We start from the raw sequence: 16,503 nt of genomic DNA on the forward strand, positions 1-16,503 counted from the left end.
CTCTGGATGTTTCTAGTCCAGACTCTGTCCACTGCTTCCGCAGGTCCCCCAAGGTCTGGAATCGGCCCTTCTCCACAATCATCCTCAGGGTCCGGTCACCTCTTCTTGTTGTGCAGCGTTTTCTGCCACACTTTTTCCTTCCCACAGACTTCCCACTGAGGTGCCTTGATACAGCACTCTGGGAACAGCCTATTTGTTCAGAAATTTCTTTCTGTGTCTTACCCTCTTGCTTGAGGGTGTCAATAGTGGCCTTCTGGACAGCAGTCAGGTCGGCAGTCTTACCCATGATTGGGGTTTTGAGTGATGAACCAGGCTGGGAGTTTTAAAGGCCTCAGGAATCTTTTGCAGGTGTTTAGAGTTAACTCGTTGATTCAGATGATTAGGTTCATAGCTCGTTTAGAGACCCTTTTAATGATATGCTAATTTTGTGAGATAGGAATTTTGGGTTTTCATGAGCTGTATGCTAAAATCATCCGTATTAAGACAATAAAAGACCTGAAATATTTCAGTTAGTGTGCAATGAATCTAAAATATATGAATGTTAAATTTTCATCATTACATTATGAAAAATAATGAACTTTATCACAATATGCTAATATTTTGAGAAGGACCTGTAATAGCACTTATGTATGTATATATGCGTGTTGTACATATGTGTTTTCAGTAACCCATTAAAGATTCTGAGTAATTAACTCATGAAAAAATAATAATTTAAAAACAATGTGTACTGTCGGGGATTACAGATGAAAAATAGCCATTAGGCTAATTCTGGCTTCTTTAACCTGAGTTGTCATTTGTTTTATGAAATTCCACTTTCCCATTTTAAATAAATGAAAAGAAAAAAAAAATGAAGTGAACATTTTTGATTTGTCATTCATATCCATCCAGGACTTATACAGGTCTATGGTCAGGAAAAGAGCTGCAAAAATCTCTGCAGACCCCACACACCCTGCACATAAACTGTTCAGTTTTACCCTCAGGCCGTCGCTACAGAGCACTGTTTACTAAAACCAGCCGCCACAGAGACAGTTTCTTCCCTCAGGCTGTTTCTCAGTTGAACATTTAATAGTACAAAAGTCGCAATTCCACCTTGTATATGTGTATATTGTATATACAGGGGTTGGACAATGAAACTGAAACACCTGTCATTTTAGTGTGGGAGGTTTCATGGCTAAATTGGACCAGCCTGGTAGCCAGTCTTCATTGATTGCACATTGCATCAGTAAGAGCAGAGTGTGAAGGTTCAATTAGCAGGGTAAGAGCACAGTTTTGCTCAAAATATTGAAATGCACACAACATTATGGGTGACATACCAGAGTTCAAAAGAGGACAAATTGTTGGTGCACGTCTTGCTGGCGTATCTGTGACCAAGACAGCAAGTCTTTGTGATGTATCAAGAGCCACGGTATCCAGGGTAATGTCAGCATACCACCAAGAAGGACGAACCACATCCAACAGGATTAACTGTGGACGCAAGAGGAAGCTGTCTGAAAGAGATGTTCGGGTGCTAACCCGGATTGTATCCAAAAAACATAAAACCACGGCTGCCCAAATCATGGCAGAATTAAATGTGCATCTCAACTCTCCTGTTTCCACCAGAACTGTCCGTCAGGAGCTCCACAAGGTCAATATACACGGCTGGGCTGCTATAGCCAAACCTCTGGTCACTCATGCCAATGCCAAACGTCGGTTTCAATGGTGCAAGGAGCGCAAATCTTGGGCTGTGGACAATGTGAAACATGTATTGTTCTCTGATGAGTCCACCTTTACTGTTTTCCCCACATCCGGGAGAGTTACGGTGTGGAGAAGCCCCAAAGAAGCGGACCACCCAGACTGTTGCATGCCCAGAGTGAAGCATGGGGGTGGATCAATGATGGTTTGGGCTGCCATATCATGGCATTCCCTTGGCCCAATACTTGTGCTAGATGGGCGCGTCACTGTCAAGGACTACCGAACCATTCTTGAGGACTATGTGCATCCAATGGTTCAAACATTGTATCCTGAAGGCGGTGCCGTGTATGAGGATGACAATGCACCAATACACACAGCAAGACTGGTGAAAGATTGGTTTGATGAACATGAAAGTGAAGTTGAACATCTCCCATGGCCTGCACAGTCACCAGATCTAAATATTATTGAGCCACTTTGGGGTGTTTTGGAGGAGTGAGTCAGGAAACGTTTTCCTCCACCAGTATCACGTAGTGACCTGGCCACTATCCTGCAAGAAGAATGGCTTAAAATCCCTCTGACCACTGTGCAGGACTTGTATATGTCATTCCCAAGACGAATTGATGCTGTATTGGCCGCAAAAGGAGGCCCTACACCATACTAATAAATTATTGTGGTCTAAAACCAGGTGTTTCAGTTTCATTGTCCAACTCCTGTATGTATTTAGGGAGATAAAGATATATGCAGAATATATCTTATAACGCAAAAACAAACAAAAAAAAGAAACCCAGAGAGCAAAGTGTACCGGAGTCAAATTCCTTGTTTGTTGTATGTACGAACCTGGCAATAAAGCTGATTCTGATATTTTCTTTGGGAGTGTGTTTGGTGTACTGAGTGTTTTTGGACATTGTGCTTGGTGTAATAAAGAGGGTGCTTGTGTTACTTCAGGTGTTTTTAATTCAAGAAAAGTAATTTCTGCACAGTAGAAGAGCTCAAACGGTTTCGTTTTCTTGAGACAATTTCTCCAGCTTTGGAAAATACTCTTTCACAGGGAACAGAGGAGGCTGGTGTGACCAGGAACTGTTTGGCTGGGTGGTTTATGTTTCGATACATAGAAAGGCTGGGAGTCCTTCACTACGAAGTCCACAATAGCTTCATCAAGCTCTTGCTTCCTGGATCCAAAAAAAGAAAATGTCATTAACCTAATTATCCTACTGCCAAAACCAACACCAAAATCAAACATCTTTTAAAGCACATTTTAAATTACCTTGTGTCAGTGATGTAGCGTATTCAAAATCTAGATGGTGTTTGGCAGAAGGAAGGAGCTTCTAGATCATTTTATTTGTTTTTGGAACATTTTAAATGAGAAAACTTAGAAAAAACTACAGCTGAGAGGTGTGGTCCAGCATTTCCAATAACAGAATAATAGTTCTGAATAGATCTGGGTTGAACACAATTAAACACAGAGTGCATCAGGAAGTTTAGCCTATCCCTACTAAGCAGTATATTTACAAAAGGTATTGTTTTGTGTTTTAGCTTTAGACACATTGAAGGATAGTGTGAGAGGACTCAAATGTACTCATATTATTTACTGTGTTTCTTTCAGATTACAGCTGTTCAGATAAACCAGTTCTAACTCCATCTAGACTGGTGGTGAACTACGGTGATCCAACCTCCGCCATATGTGTAGCCTGCCAGAAGGACTGTTTTCCCCTGGAGGAAAGCGTTATTGATATGGAAATATCTCGAGGAAAGACCACTAGAAATGGAACCACAGTGACCTGGAAAGTGGACCATCTAAGAGAGTGGGAATTAACTCCAAAGTGCTTTTATACTGACGATAAAGATAATCAGTGTTGCAGCAACCTGATTATTACTGTCTACAGTGAGTACGTTTTCTAGTGATAATTCTTGTGATTTTTTTTTTAATCCATTATCACATTTTCATTGTTTTTCTTTTTAATGCTGTTGTCTTTGCTGTTTTTCATAGCTATTAGTATTATTTTAGTCATTCCTTAAATTCTTTTACATTTTGTTAATTTTTCTCTCCTTCTCCACAGAACCTCCAGAACATGTGATCATGCACTTAAATGAAACTGGACCTCTGACTGAGGGTACTGAGTACACCCTGGAGTGTTTTGTACAGGGCGTAGCTCCTGCTGGAAACCTCATTGTGGCCTTCTACAGAGGACAGACACAACTGGGTCACATTAAATCCACCAGTACCACAAAGGTACCAGTGAGTGAGACATTTAGTTTGAGCTACAACACCAGTAAAGAAGACAATGGAGCCCATTTCTGGTGTGAAGCAAAGCTGGAACTGGGAGCTGAGGGACCAAAGCCACCTCCAGTAGTGAAATCAAATGATCTCATTGTCACAGTTCACTGTAAGTTTAAACAGACGCACATACTAGAATATTATTGAAAAGTGAATTTTTTTCAGAAACTCAATTTACTAAGTGGAAACATTATAAAGATTTATTTCACACGGACTGATGTTTTCAAGCCTTTACGTCTGTTAATTAAGAGGATTTTCTACTTGAAGCTAATGAAAACACGATGTTTAAAATTAGAATTTTACATCAGACCAATAAAAAACGTTTTTTAATACAGAAATTTGGACTTAATGGTAAGTATGTTTAATACCTGCTTAAAGGTTGTTATTTTCAAAAAGTATTTTTAATCTGAGAAACGATTCTCATCGGAGCACATATTCTAGTTTATATATGACTGTATATACTCCTTTGTTTCCTTTTTAATTTGAGAGAAACAATCATGAAGGAATTAAGTTTTTAACATTTGAATAGATGACTACTATTTTAAATGGCTACAAATCTACTCATGATGTTGTACTGAAGAAACTTTCACAAAACCTTTTCAGACTACTTTCTACAGTTAAGCCAATACAAATGAATCATTATGCTTTTTAAAATTTTATTCAAGCTGGTTTTTGACTGTATTTTAATTCCCAAACACATGATAGTTATTTGCATAAAAAAAAATCTAAATTAGTATTTTTGATTGTAGTACAGGGCGAAGTCATTTTGACCCAATCGGGACATGTTCCTAGAATTTGACATCAGTTGATTTTGACTATAGTAGCATTGATGTACAATGGGCAAGAAGTTTTTGTTAATATTATAATTATTATATTATCATCATTATTTAGCCCCTGCAGGTAGATATATTTAAGAAAAGCTCTGCTGAACTGGTTACACAGTCTATTCATAACCAATAGCAGAGCAACTAAATATATTTTATTAATAGTTAGAAATTCACAACAGAAATAACCTATTTTTATAATTTAAATGCTAAATATTTTACATTTTTATTGTGTATGTAGTGTCTAGAAATACATACAGCTACACTCTACAGGTCCTTCTCAAAATATTAGCATATTGAGATAAAGTTCATTATTTTCCATAATGTCATGATGAAAATTTAACATTCATATATTTTAGATTCATTGCACACTAACTGAAATATTTCAGGTCTTTTATTGTCTTAATACGGATGATTTTGTCATACAGCTCATGAAAACCCAAAATTCCTATCTCACAAAATTAGCATATCATTAAAAGGGTCTCTAAACGAGCTATGAACCTAATCATCTGAAAAGACAACGAGTTAACTCTAAACACCTGCAAAAGATTCCTGAGGCCTTTAAAACTCCCAGCCTGGTTCATCACTCAAAACCCCAATTATGGGTAAGACTGCCGACCTGACTGCTGTCCAGAAGGCCACTATTGACACCCTCAAGCAAGAGGGTAAGACACAGAAAGAAATTTCTGAACGAATAGGCTGTTCCCAGAGTGCTGTATCAAGGCACCTCAGTGGGAAGTCTGTGGGAAGGAAAAAGTGTGGCACAAAAACGCTGCACAACGAGAAGAGGTGACCGGACCCTGAGGAAGATTGTGGAGAAGGGCCGATTCCAGACCTTGGGGGACCTGCGGAAGCAGTGGACTGAGTCTGGAGTAGAAACATCCAGAGCCACCGTGCACAGGTGTGTGCAGGAAATGGGCTACAGGTGCCGCATTCCCCAGGTCAAGCCACTTTTGAACCAGAAACAGCGGCAGAAGCGCCTGACCTGGGCTACAGAGAAGCAGCACTGGACTGTTGCTCAGTGGTCCAAAGTACTTTTTTCAGATGAAAGCAAATTCTGCATGTCATTCAGAAATCAAGGTGCCAGAGTCTGGAGGAAGACTGGGGAGAAGGAAATGCCAAAATGCCAGAAGTCCAGTGTCAAGTACCCACAGTCAGTGATGGTCTGGGGTGCCGTGTCAGCTGCTGGTGTTGGTCCACTGTGTTTTATCAAGGGCAGGGTCAATGCAGCTAGCTATCAGGAGATTTTGGAGCACTTCATGCTTCCATCTGCTGAAAAGCTTTATGGAGATGAAGATTTCATTTTTCAGCACGACCTGGCACCTGCTCACAGTGCCAAAACCACTGGTAAATGGTTTACTGACCATGGTATCACTGTGCTCAATTGGCCTGCCAACTCTCCTGACCTGAACCCCATAGAGAATCTGTGGGATATTGTGAAGAGAACGTTGAGAGACTCAAGACCCAACACTCTGGATGAGCTAAAGGCCGCTATCGAAGCATCCTGGGCCTCCATAAGACCTCAGCAGTGCCACAGGCTGATTATGGAAAATAATGAACTTTATCGCAATATGCTAATATTTTGAGATGCAGCAAATACGTGGAGCTTATAAATAAGAGTAATTTGGATCATGTGGTCAGAGATGTTCCTTGAAATGTGTAAAATGAAGTGTAAACTGTTGCCTGTCTGAAGTTTGGTATTTTTCCACCTCTTGGGATTGTTTCCCATGTTTTCTGTAGTGTTTGAATTGTTACATTTTGTTTCTCTCTTTGGTTCATGCACAGATGGACCTGAGCTGAAAGTTCCAGCTGATCCAGCTCCAATCAACATCATTAGTGGAAAAACTCTCCAATTGAACTGCTCGGCCGAGGGGAACCCTGACCCCTTGTACAACTGGACCCTGCCGCCCAACAAAGGCCACCACACTGAGAAAACTTTGACAGTTGAATCAGTTGATTTTAAGGATGGAGGACAGTACGTCTGTACTGTCAGCAACAAGGTGTCAACTGTCAGCGTTAGATTCAACGTAACGGTCCGAAGTGAGTTTTTGCATGGTCAGTTTCTAAAGTTAATAACATTTCCAGGAAGTGAGCCACAGTGTTTTATCTGTATTACCACAGCAGGTAATATTTACCTTTAACTCACATTCCCCATAGAAGGAAGTTAACTGGGACTGTTTGGGTATTTTGAATCATCTAATGTTTGACGTGTTCTGTTCCTTTTTTCTCTTCTCCTTGGCAGAAAACATCCTGCCCTACATTATAGCTGCCATCATTGCTGCTGTGGCTCTGTTTTTTATTGGTGCAGCAGTGTTCTACACCTTTTACTACAAGCAGAACCAAATGGGAACGTACTGACTAAAGGACGTTTTCCGTCTGGGCACAGTGGATCACACAACAGTTCCTTTAAGTTTGTAAAAAAAAAAAATCTACTTTAAAAAAAGCATTTGGTATTAACGTTTTTATCATGTCATTGCCTACCATTTGCAAGCTGTCCTTTGCCAGCTCATTTACATCTGTTTAACTTTACTAAGCTAAACTGTATTTTAATGTGACTGAAGTCATTTATGCATATTTTTCTGTTTTGGTTGTTAGAAAGTGAAACAACTGCAAAATTCTGATTGAAAATGTTCCCATTAAGAATAGGTTTTTAAATGCAACCACCCTCGAATCACTAATATTTTGTGTTCGGAAGAAGGCCCAGCAGAGACTGTACATACTGAGGCAACTCAAGAAGTTCAACCTTCCACAGGAGCTGCTGGTCATCTTCTACACTGCCATCATTCAGTCTGTCCTGTCTTCATCCATCCAACAGGACAGGTCCAGACTGCAACGAATAATCAGGTCTGCAGAGAGAATAATCAGGGTTGACATTCCCTCCATCCAGGACTTATACAGGTCTAGGGTCAGAAAAAGAGCTGCTAAAATCTCTGCAGACCCCACACACCCTGCACATAAACTGTTTAGAGTTTTATCTTCAGGCCGCCGTTACAGAGCACTGTTTACTAAAACCAGCCGCCACAGAGACGGTTTCTTCCCCCAGGCTGTTTTTCTGATGAACATTTTATAAAGTACCAAACAACCTCATACTGAAGTCGCAATTCCACCTTGTATATGTGTATATTGTATATGTGTATTTAAGGACATAAAAATATATGCAGAATATATCTTATAACGCAAAAAGAAAAAGAAACCCAGAGAGCAAAGTGTACCGGAGTCAAATTCCTTGTTTGTTGTATGTACGAACCTGGCAATAAAACTGATTCTGATATTTTGACGTTCCCCTGGCCCAGCCTGCTCCAAATAGCGCCTTCTTTTAATATTGATCAAATAGACCACCAAGATGGCGCTGACAACGGCTGTCTTGGAGCTTCGCTCTCTCTTTGTTTTTGTATTTTGTGTGTTTTTATGTTTTTCGAGCCACAGTTCTGTGGTGTCATTCAGCAGAGAGGAACTTAACATCAGAGTCCTCTCTTAGGATTTTTTCACCATCTTTCATCGATCCGAGGTTCACTGAGCTCCTGGCAAGCGGAGCTGCGGCTCTATATGGGAATCTAAGCCGAAATATATATTTTTTAATTTAAATCACTAAATTATAAATGTTTTTAGAACACGCATTATAAAAGACAAAACCAATTCTGCTTGTTACTAAAAAATAAACACTTGCAGATGAATTCAATTGTTTTGGATTTTTATTCCAATGACAAGTGTTTAAGTTTACTGAATGCCTCATTTATAGACCTGAATAAAATTACAGGTTCTGCCTGTTTTTAGCTGATTAAAACAGTGATGCACATCATATTAAAATACTACATTTAGATGATCAGCATTGTTTTATCAGCTTTTCTTTCAGCTGCTTTGATACTTTTCAGTTACTCGATCTCATTTTAATGCAGTTTGTTGATTTTTCTTTAGAAATATGTGGCTCCAGATCCAGGTAGTTTATCTGGTGTCTGCTCACATGTTTAGAATAACCGTGAATAACCGTCAGAAAACCTGGATTCACATCCAGTAATAACAAGTCTGGTTCTTTTCACAAGCAGTACAATTATGAGCGTATGTAAAAAGATTTTGAGAAAGTATTTTTCATGGTATAAGGTCATAAAGTATTCACAGTCCTTCACTTTTTCAAAAATATGTCACGTTACAAGCTCAGTCTAAAACCAATTTGAGTTTTAGTTTCTCTAATCAAAATCTACAGATAATAACCCACAATGACAAAGGTGCTTTCTTGAAGCACAATTAGCAACGTTTAGAGCCTCGGGTCTTCTTGGGTGTGTCTCTAAAATCTCGGAACACCTGATTTGGCTGTTTTAACATTCGTCTCTGCAGATCCTCTCAAGCTCAGTCCGGTTTGATGGTCAGTGTCAGCAGACACAAGTTTAGATATTTCTAAAGATGTTTCACTACTTTTAAAGTCACTCCTTTGCTATCTCAGCTGTGTGCTTCATGTCATTATCTTGTTGGAAGAAAGATCGTCTCCTTAGTCTGAGGACCAGGGAGCTCTGGAACAGGTTTTCTTGAAGAATCTTGCTATGTTTCCCTGCTTTTATCTTACCCTGACAGCATAATGCTGCCACTGCCATGCTTCACAATAGGGATAGTGCTCACCAGGTAATAAGCAGCCCCTCTTTTTATCTCGACATGAAGCTTAAATATCAGGCCAATTATTTGGTTTGGTTAGTGTTATGACCTGGCTCAAAGACCACAACATCGAGAGCTGTTAAATATAAATGTATTTAACACAAACTTAGGTTAAAATATAAGTTTCCAGTATGGAGTGTGAAAATCTGTGGTGCATGGTGTTTATGAGTGGAGGATATATGTGGAGGTGTTGTAATGCAGAAACAAAATAATCTGCAGAAAAAAGGTGGCAGCATACCTGTAGAGGAGGGCAAAAATAAGTTAGTTGCCAGACATCGTCCAGGTCGTCAGGTGTCCCATGTCGATAATTAGTGTTGTATATGAAAGATAAATGCTGACCTACCCACAAGAGTCCTGCAGGGATCATAAGAGTTACCTCAGACCAGAAAACTTAGTTTCTCCTGGTATAAAGTGTTTTCCTATGCTTATTTTTTGTTATTTTCTTTGTGTCTTTATGTCGTGCAACCACTTTGGATCTTTCTGGAACTCTGCCTAAATAACCATTGAGTTCTTGGCCTCCTATCTGCTGTGATTTAATTTGTTCAAGCAGTCACATCTAGAGAGGGTCCAAACGTCTTCTGTTTTTAAATAATGGTGACCAAAAGCATTTCAGGACATTCAGTGCTTCCCAAACTTTTTTGGTTTCCTCCCCCAGATTTGTGCCCTCAGACAATCCGGCCTCAGATGTCTACAGGCTTGCTCTGGCATCGTTGCTTGGTTTCTCCTCAGATACACACTGTCCACTTTGAGATCTTGTAGAGACGAGTGTGTTACACTCCAACACCATTCTCTATCTGCTTAAAGCTGCCACAAAGGGACTCCATTTTACTTTACAGATTCTTCACAAGGATGATCAAAGGAAATCAGATGCACCTGAGCTCAGTATGAATATTTATACACCTTTTAAAATAAAAAATAAAAAACATTCACAAAAGATCGGATCTGACGCTGTGCTGGTCCGTTGTGGTGAAGAGAGCTGTGCCGAAAAGCTAAGCTCTCGATTTACCAGTCGGTTTACGGTCCTACCTTCACCTATGGCCATGAACTTTGGGTCATGAAGAACGAGAACGAGATCACGGATACAAGCGGCTGAAATGAGCTTCCTCCGTAGGGTGGCCGGGCACTCCCTTAGAGATAGGGTGAGGAGCTCGGCCATCCGGGGAGGAGCTCGGAGTAGAGCTGCTGCTCCTCCACATCGAGAGGAGCCAGTTCAGGTGGCTCGGGCATCTATACTAGATGCCTCCTGGACACCTTCCTCGGGAGGTGTTCCATGTACGTCCCACTGAGAGGAGGCCCAGGGGATGGCCCAGGACACGCTGGAGGGACTATGTCTCTCGGCTGGCCTGGGAACGCCTTGGGCTCCCCCCAGAGGAGCTGAAGGAGGTGTCTGGGGAGAGGGACGTCTGGGTGTCTGCTGAGTGTGCTGCCCCCGCGACCCGGTCCCGGATGAAGCGAAAGCTGAGGACATTCACAAAAGAAAAAACGGAAATTATGGCTTCGCTTTGTTATTATGGGCTATTTTCTGTAAATATTTTTGATTGTTTTAAAGAAATCTTAAATCAAATTTGTTTAAGAATAAACTCCAAACTGGAGTTCAAAGGTGTGTAAATACTTTCTCAAACCAGTGTTTCTAATAGTTTTTTTTTTTTTGTATCTGCTGCTGGTTTCTGTGTTTAATTTAGATCCTCTTTAGTTTTCAGTGCAAAATGCTATTAATAGTTTGAAATAAATCATCTAGAGAGCAGTAATGAGGACCTGAGTCTGACTAACTGTTATTACATCTCTGTTCTCTTACAGATTTGAAGACAACTTCTAAACCAAACAGTGATGCTCCTAGTGTGAAACTTTACAGGTTCATCCTCTGTTTGATGCTTTTTGTCCCTGCTTTTATTTGAGTCAGAATTTGTTAAATGTTCTGATAAAATTGGATCAGTAAAATAAGAAGTCTTGAAAAGTTATGAACAGGACCGGTGACAAAGGGCAGCCCTGCCGGAGTCCAACATGCACCGGGAACAGGTCCGACTTAGTGCCGGCAATGCGAACCAAACTCCTGCTCCGCTTGTACAGAGATCGGATGGCCCCTAGTAAAGGGCCCCCGATTCCATACTCCTGGAGCACCTCCCACAGGGCATCACAATGGACACAGTCGAATGCTTTCTCCAGGTCCACAAAACACATGTGGAGTGGTTAGGCAAACTCCCATGCACCCTCGAGTACCCTGTAGAGGGTGTAGATCTGGTCCAATGTTCCACGGCCGGGACGAAAACCACACTGCTCCTCCTGAAGCCGGGGTTCGACTATTGGCCGGACTCTCCTCTCCAATACCCTGGCGTAGGCCTTCCCAGGGAGGCTGAGGAGTTTGATCCCCCTGTAGTTGGAACACAACCTCCGGTCACCCTTCTTATGTAGGGGGACCACCACCCCAGTCTGCCAATCCAAAGGCACTGTCCCCGTCCGCCACGCAATGTTGAAGAGGCGTGTCAACCATGACAGCCCCATAACATCCAAAGACTTGAGGTACTCAAGGCGGATCTCATCCATCCCCGAAGCCCTGCCACCGCGGAGCTTTTTAACCACCTCGGTGACTTCAGCCTGGGTGATGAAAGAGTCCAACCCCGAGTCCCCAGCCTCTGTTTCCACCAGGGAATGCGTGATGGCAGGATTAAAGAGATCCTCGAAGTACTCCTTCCACCGGCCGATAATGTTCCCAGTCGAAGTCAGCAGCTCCCCACCCCCACTGTAAACAGTGTTGGTGAAGCACTGCTTCCCCCTCCTGAGGCGCCGGACGGTTTGCCAGAATCGCTTCGGGGCCAACCGGTAGTCCTTCTCCATGGCCTCACCGAACTCCTCACAGGTCCGAGTTTTTGCCTCTGCCACCGCCACCGCCCGGGCCGCGGCACGCTTGGCCCCACGTTTTCCTCCACCAGTATCACGTAGTGACCTGGCCACTATCCTGCAAGAAGAATGGCTTAAAATCCCTCTGACCACTGTGCAGGACTTGTATATGTCATTCCCAAGACGAATTGATGCTGTATTGGCTGCAAAAGGAGGCCCTACACCATACTAATAAATTATTGTGGTCTAAAACCAGGTGTTTCAGTTTCATTGACCAACTCCTGTATGTATTTAGGGAGATAAAGATATATGCAGAATATATCTTATAACGCAAAAACAAACAAAAAAAGGAAACCCAGAGAGCAAAGTGTACCAGAGTCAAATTCCTTGTTTGTTGTATGTACGAACCTGGCAATAAAGCTGATTCTGATATTTTCTTTGGGAGTGTGTTTGGTGTACTGAGTGTTTTTGGACATTGTGCTTGGTGTAATAAAGAGGGTGCTTGTGTTAACTTCAGGTGTTTTTAATTCAAGAAAAGTAATTTCTGCACAGTAGAAGGGCTCAAACGGTTTCGTTTTTTTGAGACAATTTCTCCAGCTTTGGAAAATACTCTTTCACAGGGAACAGAGGAGGCTGGTGTGACCAGGAACTGTTTGTGTAATGGAGAGACTGTAAGGTGCTAGTCTAGGTTTAATCTTCAAGTTCATACTAGGGTGCCGGCCAGAGCACTTCTTAAGGCCATTCAGAGTACGGGTCAGAAAAGGGCTGGAGACTTATCCAATAATTTCTTCTTCTCTTTATTTCCACAAAACATATGAGGAGAGGATATTTGTATGTGTATGTGTGGTTTCCTATAAAACAACAAACACAACTTAGGTTATAATAATAACATATCCAGAAATTAGCTTAACCAATTACTGTCAACAGACTGGTATAAACAGCATAAAACAAATAAAGTTGCTAAATTAAAGATTACAATATCCCCCCTCCTCATTACATCATAAACAGAGCATTAAACTATACATAGACAGATATCTCAAATGTGTCAAGCCACTGTCAATGTTAATGTTGCACTTCCTGTAACGGAAACGGCATGGCGCTCTTATTGTGAAACGCCATGCAAGCTACTTCCGGTTAGTGTTAACAGTAGCTTTGAACAACGGCCGATAAAAGGTCAGCTTTAACTAATTACGACACATATTTGTGCAGGGATAACACTCTGGGAGCTGTACTGAAACCAGACAATGAACATAAAAGTGTTAGTCAGCATGAACATAATGCATTTACACCCAAGCTGCAGGCGCCGATGTGCTAGTGGCTAATCAGCAGGCGCAGGTACTGAGCCATATAGGGTAAGGAAGCTCCGTACCTTCATTTGCAGCAGTTAACAAAGAATATTTAATTCAATCCGTAATTATACTCACTTGTCATTCACGCACACGTTACGCTAACTAGTCTTCGGGTCTCCCACAACTGTAGCTTCACAGATTTATTTTACACGAAGAATAATACTTAATGAAAACAGTGAAACATAATAAAGGAATTTAAAAATCTGCCCTGTTTATGTCATCATTGTACTTTTTCTCATTTCACTTAAGCAACAACTTCTTTCGATTTTCTGCTGTAAGGTCATTTTATGAAATACAATGTATGAGTTCACTCAGGCTTTTGATGTGATTTATTTACAACATGTCATCATAATCGTCCCCTTCATTTTCGTGCATTTCTACCTGGTTCAGTGTTGCATATGCTACAGTGACTGACTGAGTTACTATTCTTTGTACCATGCATTTGCAACATGGGATAATACATATTGACAGGAGATACAGAAGGCCCATGCATGCTATTACTGCAACTAAGAGAACCTTAAACAGATTTATCCATCCCCTTGTGAGCATCCAATCTAACCAAGAAGAGTTAGGATCTGGGTGGTCATGTGCCATGACATTTTGCAGATTCCGTAGGTTGTTTAATGCTCCCGTTATGTTTGCAGAGTGTATATTATCTGGGATATATGTGCAACAGGTGTTATTCAATAGAACACAAACGCCCCCCGTTGATGCTGTTAGAATATCCAAAGCCATGCGGTTCTGAATTATCATGGCTCGCATAGCGCTCATTTCTGTGTTTTGACCCTCTTCTACTATTATGGAGTTATTTAGAAACAATCCAAATCGATAACTTAAAGTTTCCACGCGCAGCATTAATTTGCCCACACCTAACCAGGGTAAGAGAGATAATAATGTTTTAATGGAGCTGGAGATCAACAGACAGATTAGTGCGGCCACAGCAGTAATGAGGATGCTGTGCTGGTCTGTTGTGGGGAAGAGAGAGCTGAGCCGAAAAGCGAAGGTCTTGATTTACCGTTCGGTCTACTTTCCTACCCTCACCTATGGGCATGAACTTTGGGTCATGTCTAAAAGAATGAGATCCCGGATACAAACAGCTGAAATGAGCTTCTTCTGCAGGGTGGCCGGACACTCCCTTAGAGATAGGGTGAGGACCTCTGCCATCCGAGAGAAGCTCGGAGTAGAGCCGCTGCTCCTGCACCTCGAGAGGAGTCAGTTGAGGTGGCTTGGGCATCTGTTTCGGATGCCTCTCCCGGGAGGTGTTCCAGGCAAGTCCTATAGGGAGAAGGCCCAGGGGATGGCCCACGACACGCTGGAGGGACTATGTCTCTTGGCTGGACTAGGAACACCTTGGGCTTCCTCCAGAGGAGCTGGTGGAGGAGGTGTCTGGGGAGAGGGAAGTCTGGGCATCTCTACTAAGTCTGCTGCCCCTGCGACCCTTTTCCGAAACAGCGCAAGACGACGAGTTCAAGTATGAGTACGAGAACGAGTAGGAGTATGAATGAAACCCTCAGCCTCTAAATATTCTGTTTTTAACAGTGCCATATCCTGTTCATTCAATTAACTTTTTTTCTCTAATTAAATTCAACACTAAAAAATTTATTGAGCAACTGGTTAATCTAAGACCTGAAGCACATTAAAATAATTATTTGCTTGAAGGCCATATTTTAGCATGTTTGTTGCCAGAAAACCTACAAATCTTAAAAGTCCCACAACAAATAAAGCACATTCAGGTTATTCATTCTTTATAAAGGCAGATAAATAAATTTTAAGCATTGGGTCACTTGAAATTTTACCATATTTTTCCTTTGAGCCTCATCAGATAGTAGTGGATATGACTTCAGGGGAGATGTAAACAGGAGCCTCAGGGACCACAGCTCCCTCCAGTGGTGAAATCAAGGAATTTCAAAGTTCACCTTTAGTCTAAATACAATCATAGGGTTGCACCAAAATGTCCCATTAAAAACACATTTGTGAATCTTGTAAAAGGTTTTTATATGATATATGACAAAGCTTCCTGTAAATCTATGTGCTTCTTTTTCCATATTAATTAGCTGGGTTCAGTTCTTTTACAATTTATTTATTTATATAACACAAATTCAACAAATTGCTACCAATAATTTTGTGTTCTAATAATTGTGAGAATAACAGGGGTTCTATAATTATTATTATTATTTTTTTTGTCAGTGAATAGTTTTTTTTTAAATCTAAACTTTGAACCAAATTAATTAAACTTTTTTCAATGGTGCCCTGCATCCTGTTGATTTACTTTTTTGTTAATTAAATATTTAAACGTTGCAAAGTAAACACTCAATATTTTTAGATGTCTGGTCATAAGCAGAGTTGAGGAAAACTAGCCTATTTTAGACCTGATTTATGGGATTCTAAGTGTGCCAAAATCACTTTTTTCAGGGCTCTTTATTTATTTTATTATATTTTACTAACTATTTATTCTGTATTCTATTTTATTGGTCGTTTGGTAAAATTGGGAAGCACTTTGGTCAGCTAGTTGCCAGAAATTTACTGTTAAATAAATACATCAAATTTTTTCTTTTTATGTGTCAGTAGCATATGTTTTAATTTATCTGTTAATTTTACATGAACTTACATTTTGTTTACTGTAAATATCCATAAATATAATAAAATACTAAATCTGTTTATGATAAATTCTCTGTAAATCTGTAAAAAATGCCAAAAGATTACATTATTTTTCTGAAAACTTAAAATTCGCAGTAATTTGGTGGCTGGAGTGTTTGTCAGAAATTCATCATTCAAAGTGTTGGAGGTGTAGAGTTTTGTTTTGGGTCCTGAAATCTGATCATGATTCATGTTTTCCAGGTGGTTCTTATTAGTTCATTCCTTTAGGTTTGTTTCTTACTTCTTCTGTTCATGGTGCATTTTAGGT

The 16,503-nt window shown here is 40.7% G+C and overlaps 1 protein-coding gene across 1 annotated transcript in view; it reads left to right on the forward strand.

Annotated features, from left to right (window-relative positions):
- Window positions 1–16,503, forward strand: part of LOC124867728 (intercellular adhesion molecule 1-like) — a 52,255-nt gene that overhangs the window by 16,162 nt on the left and 19,590 nt on the right. The window contains exons 4-8 of the mRNA XM_047364308.1: window positions 3,275–3,553; window positions 3,729–4,055; window positions 6,556–6,810; window positions 7,013–7,121; window positions 9,103–9,122. Of these exons, the coding sequence (XP_047220264.1) occupies window positions 3,275–3,553; window positions 3,729–4,055; window positions 6,556–6,810; window positions 7,013–7,121; window positions 9,103–9,122 (990 nt within the window). The remainder of the gene's footprint in view (window positions 1–3,274; window positions 3,554–3,728; window positions 4,056–6,555; window positions 6,811–7,012; window positions 7,122–9,102; window positions 9,123–16,503) is intronic.

Source organism: Girardinichthys multiradiatus, chromosome 5, assembly GCF_021462225.1.
Source record: "Girardinichthys multiradiatus isolate DD_20200921_A chromosome 5, DD_fGirMul_XY1, whole genome shotgun sequence".
Lineage (NCBI taxonomy): Eukaryota > Metazoa > Chordata > Actinopteri > Cyprinodontiformes > Goodeidae > Girardinichthys > Girardinichthys multiradiatus.